Here is a 12,286-nt window from a genome sequence, read left to right on the forward strand (position 1 = left end):
CTATTCTCCCTCTAGTGGTGGCTACAGGACGGCAGAATTTCATCATTTACCTTTTTCAATGCATGTCATGCCTGATGGATGATGTCCTGTCCAGTTCGGAAAGCTGAGGGTCTACTGCCCCAAAATCAATAGCATCATAGGTTAGGGTGTTATCTGGATCAGGAGACCCACAGCCACTTTGCCCATGCATGAATGTGTAAAACTGACCTACGAAAAGAGGATCCTAAATAATCCCAAATTGGGTTTAGTAAAAGAAAAAATCTAAACTGGTCAATGCCATTAAATGGTGGACATTCAGGTATCCATTAAAATCAACAGGTGTAATGTATGGATTAAGTCGTCCACTGTTCCAGCTCTTCACTTTGTGGCCAATTGTGAAGGATCCATAATGGACAACCCTTTACATTCCGTTCCTTCCCCCTTAAACACCAGTAAAAACCTGATAAAATTCTGGGTTTTCTACACTTTATGGTAATGACTGCTGTAAAGGGTTAAGTGCTTCTCTCATGTTCACTCCCAGAGCTCCCATAACTAACTTGGTAGTTGTTATCCAATATGATGGCCTCATTAATGATTAATTGGCCGAGTCAGACCTGAACTGAGGAGATGATAGAGCGCACACCGGAAAGCTGCTACTTCACATAGTTCAGAAGTTCAGACAAGAAGCAAAGAAAGCGAGTGGAGACCTAAAGTTGGAGGAGAGCAAAATTTCTGAGAACATTAATGGGGAAATAGCCCCTTTAAGACACAAATTTTACCTGGATTTACAACAGGACACCTTGAAGACCCCAAAGACCCAGCATGAGCTTCTTTCAGTGGATCTCCTCTGTTCTTCAGCTCCAGAGACCAACATCTTCTCACCACCATCTTCTCAATGAAAGCCAACCTCTCCAGACTTGGCAAATCTCAAGCCAAGTGGAGCTCACCGGAGCTCGAAACATTGACTTTAAAACATTGAATGATCTGTTCCAAGAAAGAATGACTAACATAGGAGGAAAGGAGAACATTCTGCTGGTGGGGGAGGCAGGATACAGTCCACAAGATGAGGGCGGCACTTGTGGGATTTTAGAAGAATTGTCATCTGCTCTATTTGAGTCTCCTAAAAAGGCAAAGAAACCCAACAAAAATGCTATTGATGGCTCCAACACTTCTCTGACTTGTTCCACCTCAAGGTCTCCATCAAAATCAAGGATGTTGGACTTTCCCATCATCCTCACAGTGTTTCGGGTACCACTTATAATGGATGCTTCAAACTCTATTAAAGAGATCTTGAAGGACATACAGGTGAGGACGAGGGAGATTGGATCCGCAATTGTGGGAATTGTCTACTCTGTGGAAACCTTCAAGGGTGAGAAAAAGATGGAGTCCATGGAAAAGATGAGAAAGTTGTTAGGTCAGGTGTTCAAGGATCAGCCATGGGGGGTTTGCTGCTACAACAGCTCTGAACCCAGGTCTATCCTGGAGGTCAAGCGGATCATTACCGAAACCATGGGAGTGATGACAACAGGTAAATACCTCATTGCTACTTTGTCACTAATTACTACACATTCTGAGCACTTTACATAAAATGTTCTCTTACCTGTCTAAATCTAATCCCACAAAAAAACTGGTTGTGAATGCATACATACAGGTCCTTCTCAAAAAATTAGCATATAGTGTTAAATTTCATTATTTACCATAATGTAATGATTACAATTAAACTTTCATATATTATAGATTCATTATCCACCAACTGAAATTTATCAGGTCTTTTATTGTTTTAATACTGATGATTTTGGCATACAACTCCTGATAACCCAAAAAACCTGTCTCAATAAATTAGCATATTTCACCCATCCAATCAAATAAAAGTGTTTTTTAATAACAAACAAAAAAACCATCAAATAATAATGTTCAGTTATGCACTCAATACTTGGTCGGGAATCCTTTGGCAGAAATGACTGCTTCAATGCGGCGTGGCATGGAGGCAATCAGCCTGTGACACTGCTGAGATGTTATGGAGGCCCAGGATGCTTCAATAGCGGCCTTAAGCTCATCCAGAGTGTTGGGTCTTGCGTCTCTCAACTTTCTCTTCACAATATCCCACAGATTCTCTATGGGGTTCAGGTCAGGAGAGTTGGCAGGCCAATTGAGCACAGTAATACCATGGTCAGTAAACCATTTACCAGTGGTTTTGGCACTGTGAGCAGGTGCCAGGTCGTGCTGAAAAATGAAATCTTCATCTCCATAAAGCATTTCAGCCGATGGAAGCATGAAGTGCTCCAAAATCTCCTGATAGCTAGCTGCATTGACCCTGCCCTTGATGAAACACAGTGGACCAACACCAGCAGCTGACTGTGGGTACTTGACACTGGACTTCAGGCATTTTGGCATTTCCTTCTCCCCAGTCTTCCTCCAGACTCTGGCACCTTGATTTCCGAATGACATGCAAAATTTGCTTTCATCAGAAAAAAGTACTTGGGACCACTTAGCAACAGTCCAGTGCTGCTTCTCTGTAGCCCAGGTCAGGCGCCTCTGCCGCTGTTTATGGTTCAAAAGTGGCTTTACCTGGGGAATGCGGCACCTGTAGCCCATTTCCTGCACACGCCTGTGCACGGTGGCTCTGGATGTTTCCACACCAGACTCAGTCCACTGCTTCCTCAGGTTCCCCAAGGTCTGGAATCGGTCCTTCTCCACAATCTTCCTCAGGGTCCGGTCTCCTCTTCTCGTTGTACAGCGTTTTCTGCCACATTGTTTCCTTCCAACAGACTTACCATTGAGGTGCCTTGATACAGCACTCTGGGAACAGCCTATTTGTTGAGAAATTCCTTTCTGGGTCTTACCCTCTTGCTTGAGGGTGTCAATGATGGCCTTCTTGACATCTGTCAGGTCGCTAGTCTTACCCATGATGGGGGTTTTGAGTAATGAACCAGGCAGGGAGTTTATAAAAGCCTCAGGTATCTTTTGCATGTGTTTAGAGTTAATTAGTTGATTCAGAAGATTAGGGTAATAGGTCGTTTAGAGAACCTTTTCTTGATATGCTAATTTATTGAGACAGGTTTTTTGGGTTATCAGGAGTTGTATGCCAAAATCATCAGTATTAAAACAATAAAAGACCTGACAAATTTCAGTTGGTGGATAATGAATCTATAATATATGAAAGTTTAATTGTAATCATTACATTATGGTAAATAATGAAATTTAACACTATATGCTAATTTTTTGAGAAGGACCTGTATGTACACAGTGACTGCACCAGCAGAATAGTGAGTGCAGCTCTGGAGTATAATACAGGATGTAACTCAGGATCAGTAATGTAATGTATGTACACAGTGACTGCACCAGCAGAACAGTGAGTTCAGCTCTGGAGTATAATACAGGATGTAACTCAGGATCAGTAATGTAATGTATGTACACAGGGACTGCACCAGCAGAATAGTGAGTGCAGCTCTGGGGTATAATACAGGATGTAACTCAGGATCAGTAATGTAATGTATGTACACAGGGACTGCACCAGCAGAATAGTGAGTGCAGCTCTGGAGTATAATACAGGATGTAACTCAGGATCAGTAATGTAATGTATGTACACAGGGACTGCACCAGCAGAATAGTGAGTGCAGCTCTGGGGTATAATACAGGATGTAACTCGGGATCAGTGATGTAATGTATGTACACAGGGACTGCACCAGCAGAATAGTGAGTGCAGCTCTGGAGTATAATACAGGATGTAACTCAGGATCAGTAATGTAATGTATGTACACAGGGACTGCACCAGCAGAATAGTGAGTGCAGCTCTGGAGTATAATACAGGATGTAACTCAGGATCAGTAATGCAATGTATGTACACAGTGACTGCACAAGCAGAATAGTGAGCGCAGCTCTGGGATATAATACAGGAGGTAACTCAGGATTAGTAATGTAATGTATGTACACAGTGACTGCACCAACAGAATAGTGAGTGCAGCTCTGGGGTATAATACAGGATGTAACTCAGGAACAGTAATGTAATGTATGTACACAGGGACTGCACCAGCAGAATAGTGAGTGCAGCTCTGGAGTATAATCCAGGATGTAACTCAGGATCAGTAATGTAATGTATGTACACAGTGACTGCACCAGCAGAATAGTAAGTGCAGCTCTGGGGTATAATACAGGATGTAACTCAGGATCAGTAATGTAATGTATGTACACAGTGACTGCACCAGCAGAATAATGAGTGCAGCTCTGGGGTATAATCCAGGATGTAACTCAGGATCAGTAAAGTATGTACACAGTGACTGCACCAGCAGAATAGTGAGTGCAGCTCCTGAGTATAATACAGGATGTAACTCAGGATCAGTAATGTAATGTATGTACACAGTGACTGCACCAGCAGAATAGTGAGTGCAGCTCTGGGGTATAATCCAGGATGTAACTCAGGATCAGTAATGTAATGTATGTACACAGTGACTGCACCAGCAGAATAGTGAGTGCAGCTCTGGGGTATTGTCCAGGATGTAACTCAGGATCAGTAATGTAATGTATGTACACAGTGACTGCACCAGAAGAATAGTGAGTGCAGCTCTGGGGTATTGTCCAGGATGTAACTCAGGATCAGTAATGTAATGTATGTACACGGTGACTGCACCAGCAGAATAGTGAGTGCAGCTCTGGAGTATAATACAGGATGTAACTCAGGATCAGTAATGTAATGTATGTACACAGTGACTGCCCCAGCAGAATAGTGAGCGGAGCTCTGGAGTATAATAAAGGATGTAACTCAGGATCAGTAATGTAACGTATGTACACAGTGACTGCACCAGCAGAATAGTGAGTACAGCTCTGGAGTATAATACAGGATGTAACTCAGGATCAGTAATGTAATGTATACACACAGTGACTGCACCAGCAGAATAGTGAGTGCAGCTCTGGAGTAGAATACAGGATGTAACTCAGGATCAGTAATGTAATGTATGTACACAGTGACTGCACCAGCAGAATAGTGAGTGCAGCTCTGGGGTATAATCCAGGATGTAACTCAGGATCAGTAATGTAATGTATGTACACAGTGACTGCACCAGCAGAATAGTGAGTGCAGCTCTGGGGTATAATACAGGATGCAACTCAGGATCAGTAATGTAATGTATGTACACAGTGACTGCACCAGCAGAATAGTGAGTGCAGCTCTGGGATATAATACAGGATGTAACTCAGGATCAGTAATGTAATGTATGTACACAGTGACTGCACCAGCAGAATAGTGAGTGCAGCTCTGGGATATAATACAGGATGTAACTCAGGATCAGTAATATAATGTATGTACACAGTGACTGCACCAGCTGAATTGTGAGTGCAGCTCTGGAGTATAATACAGGATGTAACTCAGGATCAGTAATGTAATGTATGTACACAGTGACTGTACCAGCAGAATTGTGAGTGTAGCTCTGGAGTATAATACAGGATGTAACTCAGGATCAGTAATGTAATGTATGTACACAGTGACTACATCAGCAGAATAGTGAGTGCAGCTCTGGAGTATAATACAGGATGTAACTCAGGATCAGTAATGTAATGTATGTACACAGTGACTGTACCAGCAGAATTGTGAGTGTAGCTCTGGAGTATAATACAGGATGTAACTCAGGATCAGTAATGTAATGTATGTACACAGTGACTACACCAGCAGAATAGTGAGTGCAGCTCTGGAGTATAATACAGGATGTAACTCAGGATCAGTAATGTAATGTATGTACACAGTGACTGCACCAGCAGAATAGTGAGTGCAGCTCTGGAGTATAATACAGGATATAACTCAGGATCAGTAATGTAATGTATGTACACAGTGACTGCACCAGTAGAATAGTGAGTGCAGCTCTGGGGTATAATACAGGATGTAACTCAGGATCAGTAATGTAATGTATGTACACAGTGACTGCACCAGCAGAATAGTGAGTGCAGCTCTGGGGTATAATACAGGAGGTAACTCAGGATCAGTAATGTAATGCATGTACACAGTGACTGCACCAGCAGAATAGTGAGTGCAGCTCTGGGGTATAATACAGGAGGTAACTCAGGATCAGTAATGTAATGCATGTACACAGTGACTGCACCAGCAGAATAGTGAGTGCAGCTCTGGGGTATAATACAGGAGGTAACTCAGGATCAGTAATGTAATGCATGTACACAGTGACTGCACCAGTAGAATATTTAGTGCAGCTCTGAAGTATAATACAGGATGTATTTTATATATTTTTATGGTTAAATATAAATATTATCTCTCTTGTTATTTTGATATTTCCCTCTGTGTTAATCACACTACAAATTATGATACAATCCTGATAGCTGTGTACACAATCTCTCATTAACTGCTTCTGAGCCAATAGATTTCACTGAACTGAACTTCTCCATAGCACACAAATATTTGTTTTCACCCATATCATAATTTTGACCAATTTTACAGCATGGATCCATATTTCTTTCTTTTCTGTATATTTATACTTTCATTTGAATTTGGTGATTTAAAATTGAGAGTAAAAATGCTCAAATTAAAAAATTAAAGGAATCACATTTACATAATTTGTCACAATTTGGATAGATTTTCACATTTTGAGTTTCTTAGCCCTCGATGTCTACCCCAGTGGGTTAGTTTTTCTTGTTATCAATCAGTTTCCTTCTGTGAATCCCTTTGAAAGACGCATTCATCATTGTAAGCCACGGCAGCCATCGCTCCTGTCCCCTGCATCTCATTCCATCTCTTTCTTATCAAGTCACGAACGCCATTGTGTGCCGTCACGGAGGAGAGCCTGATAACTCACCACTAGTGCCACGGCATATTTATTTTAAGACTCCCTGGAAAAATACCAATAGTGTTATATTGTTAAAGAGGGGCACATTCAGCAATTTTTTTGTTTCTATTACCCATGAAGAGGTTCACAGTGAACATTAGGTCATCAGAAGAACCATCAAGACATCTAAAGGTGGACGTATACATCAGGTAGCTGTCAGCCAACATCTATCTCCCCTGCCTCTCTCATACACATGAATGGTTCACCATGGGCTACGTTCCTCATTGCCTGAGACTCCATTTTCTTGTAAGATTGCACCAGAATTTCGTTTAGTAATGTATTTACAATGCAGTTTCCAAATTTGTTTCACAGATGGATATCAGTTAATAGAAGATGATCAAATTCAGCTGGAAAAATCATTTCGAGAACTGGTCGTCCAGTTGGGAGGTAGAGAGAGATTTCTTATCCTTGGGAATATCTGTCCATCCGCCCGCAACTTTGAAAAAGCTCGGGTTTTCAAAGAGATGACTAAAGCCCTGTTTGATGATCATGTTTATAAAATTGACAACTCTAAAGAAGATGGCAAATCGGGGGCACCAGGGAACCAAAAGAAAGAGTGTGTACAGCTCCCCAAACCCAAGGCCTTCCCTTACATGCTCATCTTGGTGGTCTTCCACTCAATGTTCCTCAAGGAGGAGGACAACATGGCCCAGGTCAAGGAGATACTTAATGACATCAAATCGAGGCTTACCATGAGTTCAACCCGAGTCATAGGGGTGGTTTGCAGTGACGAGCCTCTAGCAATACCTGAAGAACACACATTTCATATCCTTTTGCAAAAGATTCTACATCAGACATTTAGTTGTCCAACTGGGGTTTGCAGCTTTGTGAGGACAAACCTGGAGTCAGTGGATGGGGTGAAAATATGTGTGTGTAATGTCTTAAAAATGTCTTAAAAGACCTCTTTAGATGATCTTAATGTTCTAAAAGACCACCTCTTTAAGATCATAATCTTATCCTAAACCAATTGTTGGATAGTTTCCTCAAAGAGATGTCTACATATATCATGAAAGATTCAGACTTCTCGAGCCTTTTTCATCCTTGACCTTTAGCTCAATATTACCAAAGATGAAGTCAAGATGTCTCGGGTCATAGAAATTTTGACAGTCACAGTGTCATCTCCTCAAACTGCTAATAGTTTTCCATCTACGAGAATCTTGAAGGGTCCGAAACATCAGACTCTAGTGTGGAAAATCGTATGTCTGATTTCCACTTGATGATTTACTTGTTCCTGCCTTCATGTTCAGACTTAAGGTACCGTCACACTCAGCGACGCTGCAGCGATATAGACAACGTGCCGATCGCTGAAGCGTCGCTGTTCAGGTCGCTGTAGAGACGTCAAACACAGCAGCTCCAGAACGATGCAGGAGCGATCCAGTGACGTAACGGCGACTCAGTTATCGTTCTCGCTGGTTGTTAGCTCCATGTAAAACGTTGCTGGCATCGTTGCTTTTGATGTCAAACATAACGATACACGACGATCTGACGACGAAATAAAGTTCTGGACTTCTAGCTCCGACCAGCGATGGCACAGCGGGATCCAGATCGCTGTGGTGTGTCAAACACAACGAGATCACTATCCAGGACGCTGCAACGTCACGGATCGTCGTCGTTCTCGTTGCAAAGTTGCTGAGTGTGACGGTACCTTTACCCATGCCCTGGGCAAAGTCATGTAACTGGGGAAGGTGGTTATCATCAATCTAGTACTTCACAGACTTGAGCAAGTTTTTTATTTTTTACTTTTTCTCACAGCTTGAGCTTCTTATGGGTCTGCTATACATTACAATTTGGAGGTGCCAAATATATTAGAGGTGCAAACAAATTTACTTACTACCTTATTTGATTGTTACATAACATTATATGGAACTCGAGGCAATAAAAATTCAATTAAAGGATTACTTCACATAAGATTGAAACTATGTTGTGACTTGTAGAAGCCATTTTAGTATTTGGAGCATTTTTTGGGGGGGGCATTATATTTTTTGGAGGCTTTATCGGAGGCCATTATCCTGTTTTGAGGGTTATGTGGGGGGGCCACTATACTGTGTTGAGGGCTCTGTGGTGGCCATTATACTGTGTGGAGGGGAACATGGGGGACATTAAACTCTTTGGAGGGCTTTGTGAGGTAGTATACTATTTGGAGGATTTAGTGGGGGCCATTATTCTTTTGGAGGTCTCTGGAGGTCACTATGCTGTTTGATGGGCTGTGTGGAGGTCATTGCACTGTATTGGATGGCTATGTGGGGGTCATTGTACTGTTCGGAGGACTATGTGGAGGTCATTGTATTAGTTGGAAGGCTATGTGAGGGTCATTATTCTATTCAGGAGGCCATTATACTATTTGTAGGCCTATGCAAAGGCAATTATACTGTTTAGAGGATTTAGTGGGTGCCATTATTCTTTTTGGAGGTCTCTGTGGAGGCCATAATACTGTTTAGATGCCTATGTGGAGGGTTATTGTACTGTTTGTGGTGCTATGTGGTGGTCATTTTACTGTTTGGAGGGCTGTGTGAAGGCCATTGTACTATTTGGAAGGCTATGTGAAGGTCATTGTACTAGTTGGAAGGGTGTTTGAGGGTAATTATTCTATAAAGGGAGCGATTATACTATATGGAGGACTATGCAGAGGAAATTATACTTCTTAGCAGGATTTAGTGGGGGGCTTTATTCTTTTTGGAGGTCTGTGCGGGGGTCATTGTACTGTTTGGATGTCTATGTGGGGGACATTGTACTGTTTAGAAGGCTATTTTGGGGTCATTGTACTGTTTGGAGGGCTATATGGGGGCCATAGTACTATTTGGAAGGCTAGGTAAGGGTTCTTATTCTATTCAGGGTGCTGTGTGGGGCCAATATACTATTTGTAGGGCTGTGTGAGGGCCATTATAGTGTTTGCAGGGCTATGCAGAGGCAAGTATACTGTTTGGAAGCTTATGTGTGGGCCATTATACTGTTTGGAAGGCTACGTGGAGGGCCATTATAGTTATGGGGGGCTAGTGAGGGCCATGTTACTGCATACAGGCCATTATAGAGTGTAGACAATTACATGGGGTCCGTCATACTGTATAGAGCATTGTGAGGGGTCCAACATACTGAGTGGATGGTTGTGTTGTTTTCATCATACTGCATATAGGGTTGTGTGGGGGTCATCATACTGTGTTGGGGTCACTGTGGGGGTATCATATTTTGCCAGGGATTTACTATAGATCATCACTCTGTGTGTGGAGGGCTCTGAGGAGAAATTCCATGAGCGGGCATTATGCGTTTTCTGGGGCCATGTTTGTTGGCATCATACATTATGGGGTCCACCTAGTGGTGGCAGCAATGCAAGTGTCTCCCTTGCCTCACAAATGGGCCCCGTAACCGTTTCATAACTGCTATCCCCGAGTACATAAGAGCTTGTTCACAAGTTGCATTTTTGCTGTTTTTTTCTGCACGTTTTGCTGTAAAAAAAAATGCTGTTTTAACTGTAGCAGCAAAGCGAATGAGAATTCTAAAACCTCATGCACACGCTGCTTATTTTTATCCTGCAGATCTGAAGCAGTTTCCTACCTGCGGTACGGGATGTCAATTCTTTTAGCATTTCTTCAGCGATATTCTAGCATTTAAGTGAATGGGGAAAAGGACGCTTGAAAAACACAGAAAAACGGGAGTATTTTATGCAGCTTTTCACGTTTTTGGTGCTAAAATGTCTGCTGCAAATACTCACCATGTGCACATTCCCCTAGTGAGGAATGTGCTGCGTCAGGCAAATGGAGAGGCCAATATTTACTTTGGCATTACATAAGGAAGCCATCGCGTGATCCGCAGTCACTTCAATGTGACGAGGAGAGAAGGAAGAATTTGGAGAATTGCAAAACCAAAGTCAATAAACTGTTCCTGAATTGTGGCCCCCCGTCCCCCCATCGAGCACAGAGCCTCGTAGTGACTGTGACGCAGGGATACGTCCTGTGCGCCAGATCACGCTTATTCTTACAGTGTCTCAATTCACTTAGATACTTTACACAGAGGTGAATCCAGGTTTTCCAGCACCTGAGGCCAAAATACAGTCTGACGCCCGTCCTATGCACAGCGTAAACGTTCAGTAGTTGTCATGTCATCATGTCACCGCTCACATGTACAGTACTCCTCTCTGCTACAAAAGAGGAATTAAGGATTATTTTCAGGGGATGTGTGAATTTTTTTTTCTGTGAACAACAATCTACATTTGTTAACAAAAGAAAAATAATCAACATTTATTCAAATATAATCATGTCGTCATCATCCACTGCACATACATACACATGTATACACACTGCACATACTGTACATACACATGTATACACACACTGCACATACATACACATGTATATACCCACACTGCATATACATACACATGTATATGTCCATAAAGAAGAAAGCAGATTGGCACATACCGTCCTGTGCAACAAAATCCTTTATTGTGGCATCATCATACCAACAGCAGGCAGATAAAACAGTGGAGCAAATACAGACTGACTGGCTGTTGGTGTGATGATGCCACGATAAAGGATTTTGTTGCATGGGACGGTATGTGCCATTCCGCTTTCTTCTTTATGGACATACACATTCTTTCTTTGGAAGTGGCACTCATAATCCTTGGTGTGTGTGCAGCTTCATTAACCCGAGGTCATACAGCTGATACACATGTATATACCCACACTGCACACACATACACATGTATACACACTGCACACACACATACACATGTATATACACTCTGCACACACATACACATCATCTTTTGGACTTACTCAGTGGTCCTCCTCAGCCCTCACACAGACGGACATACATTAAACCTGGTCTTCACTCGTTTCTGCTCTCTATCTAACTTCACAACCTCCCCTCTCCCTCTATCTGTCCACCATCTACTCACTTTCTCATCACTGCCCTCCATACCTGTCCCCTATGTCCAGCAACAAGCGCACCCCCGCAGAAACCTTGCACACCTAGATCCTCGCACACTCTCTGACTCTATTCAGCCACTGTCCTCCATAGCTTCACTCCACGACAGACACTGCCACTAGTTTTTACAATGCCACTCTGGCATCAGCCATTTACTCAGTCGCCCCTGTCATGCATAGCAGAGTGCGACGAACCAATAGACAACCCTGGCACAATAGCACCACTAAAAAGCTTCTGCAAGTATCCAGAATTGCAGAACGGCGTTGGAAGAAAACACATTTGCAACGCACTTCAAAAATAAGATAGACCAAACAAGGCAAGTCTTTGTTGTCCGACCACCACAACCCCTTTTTATACCAGACCAATGCCCAAACCCCATAACTTCACTCTCCAAAATCACTGAAAGACAGCTTGCTCATCTTCTCTCCAAATCACATCTCACCACTTGTGCACATGATCCCATCCCACCTCCTCCCCAACCTCACCACCACACTTATTCCATCCCTAACCCATCTATCACTAACTTCTTGTACCTTCCCTCCTGCTTTCAAACATGCCACAAT

At 42.6% G+C, this 12,286-nt stretch overlaps 1 protein-coding gene across 1 annotated transcript; it reads left to right on the forward strand.

Annotated features, from left to right (window-relative positions):
- The first annotated feature begins 656 nt into the window (after positions 1-656).
- Positions 657-8,675, forward strand: LOC138674373 (uncharacterized). Its single transcript, XM_069762221.1, has 2 exons — positions 657-1,507; positions 7,116-8,675. The coding sequence occupies exons 1-2, from the start codon at positions 802-804 to the stop codon at positions 7,697-7,699; spliced, it is 1,290 nt and encodes a 429-aa protein (XP_069618322.1). The 5' UTR covers positions 657-801; the 3' UTR covers positions 7,700-8,675.
- The last annotated feature ends 3,611 nt before the right edge of the window (positions 8,676-12,286 follow it).

Source organism: Ranitomeya imitator, chromosome 4 (genome assembly GCF_032444005.1).
Source record: "Ranitomeya imitator isolate aRanImi1 chromosome 4, aRanImi1.pri, whole genome shotgun sequence".
Lineage (NCBI taxonomy): Eukaryota > Metazoa > Chordata > Amphibia > Anura > Dendrobatidae > Ranitomeya > Ranitomeya imitator.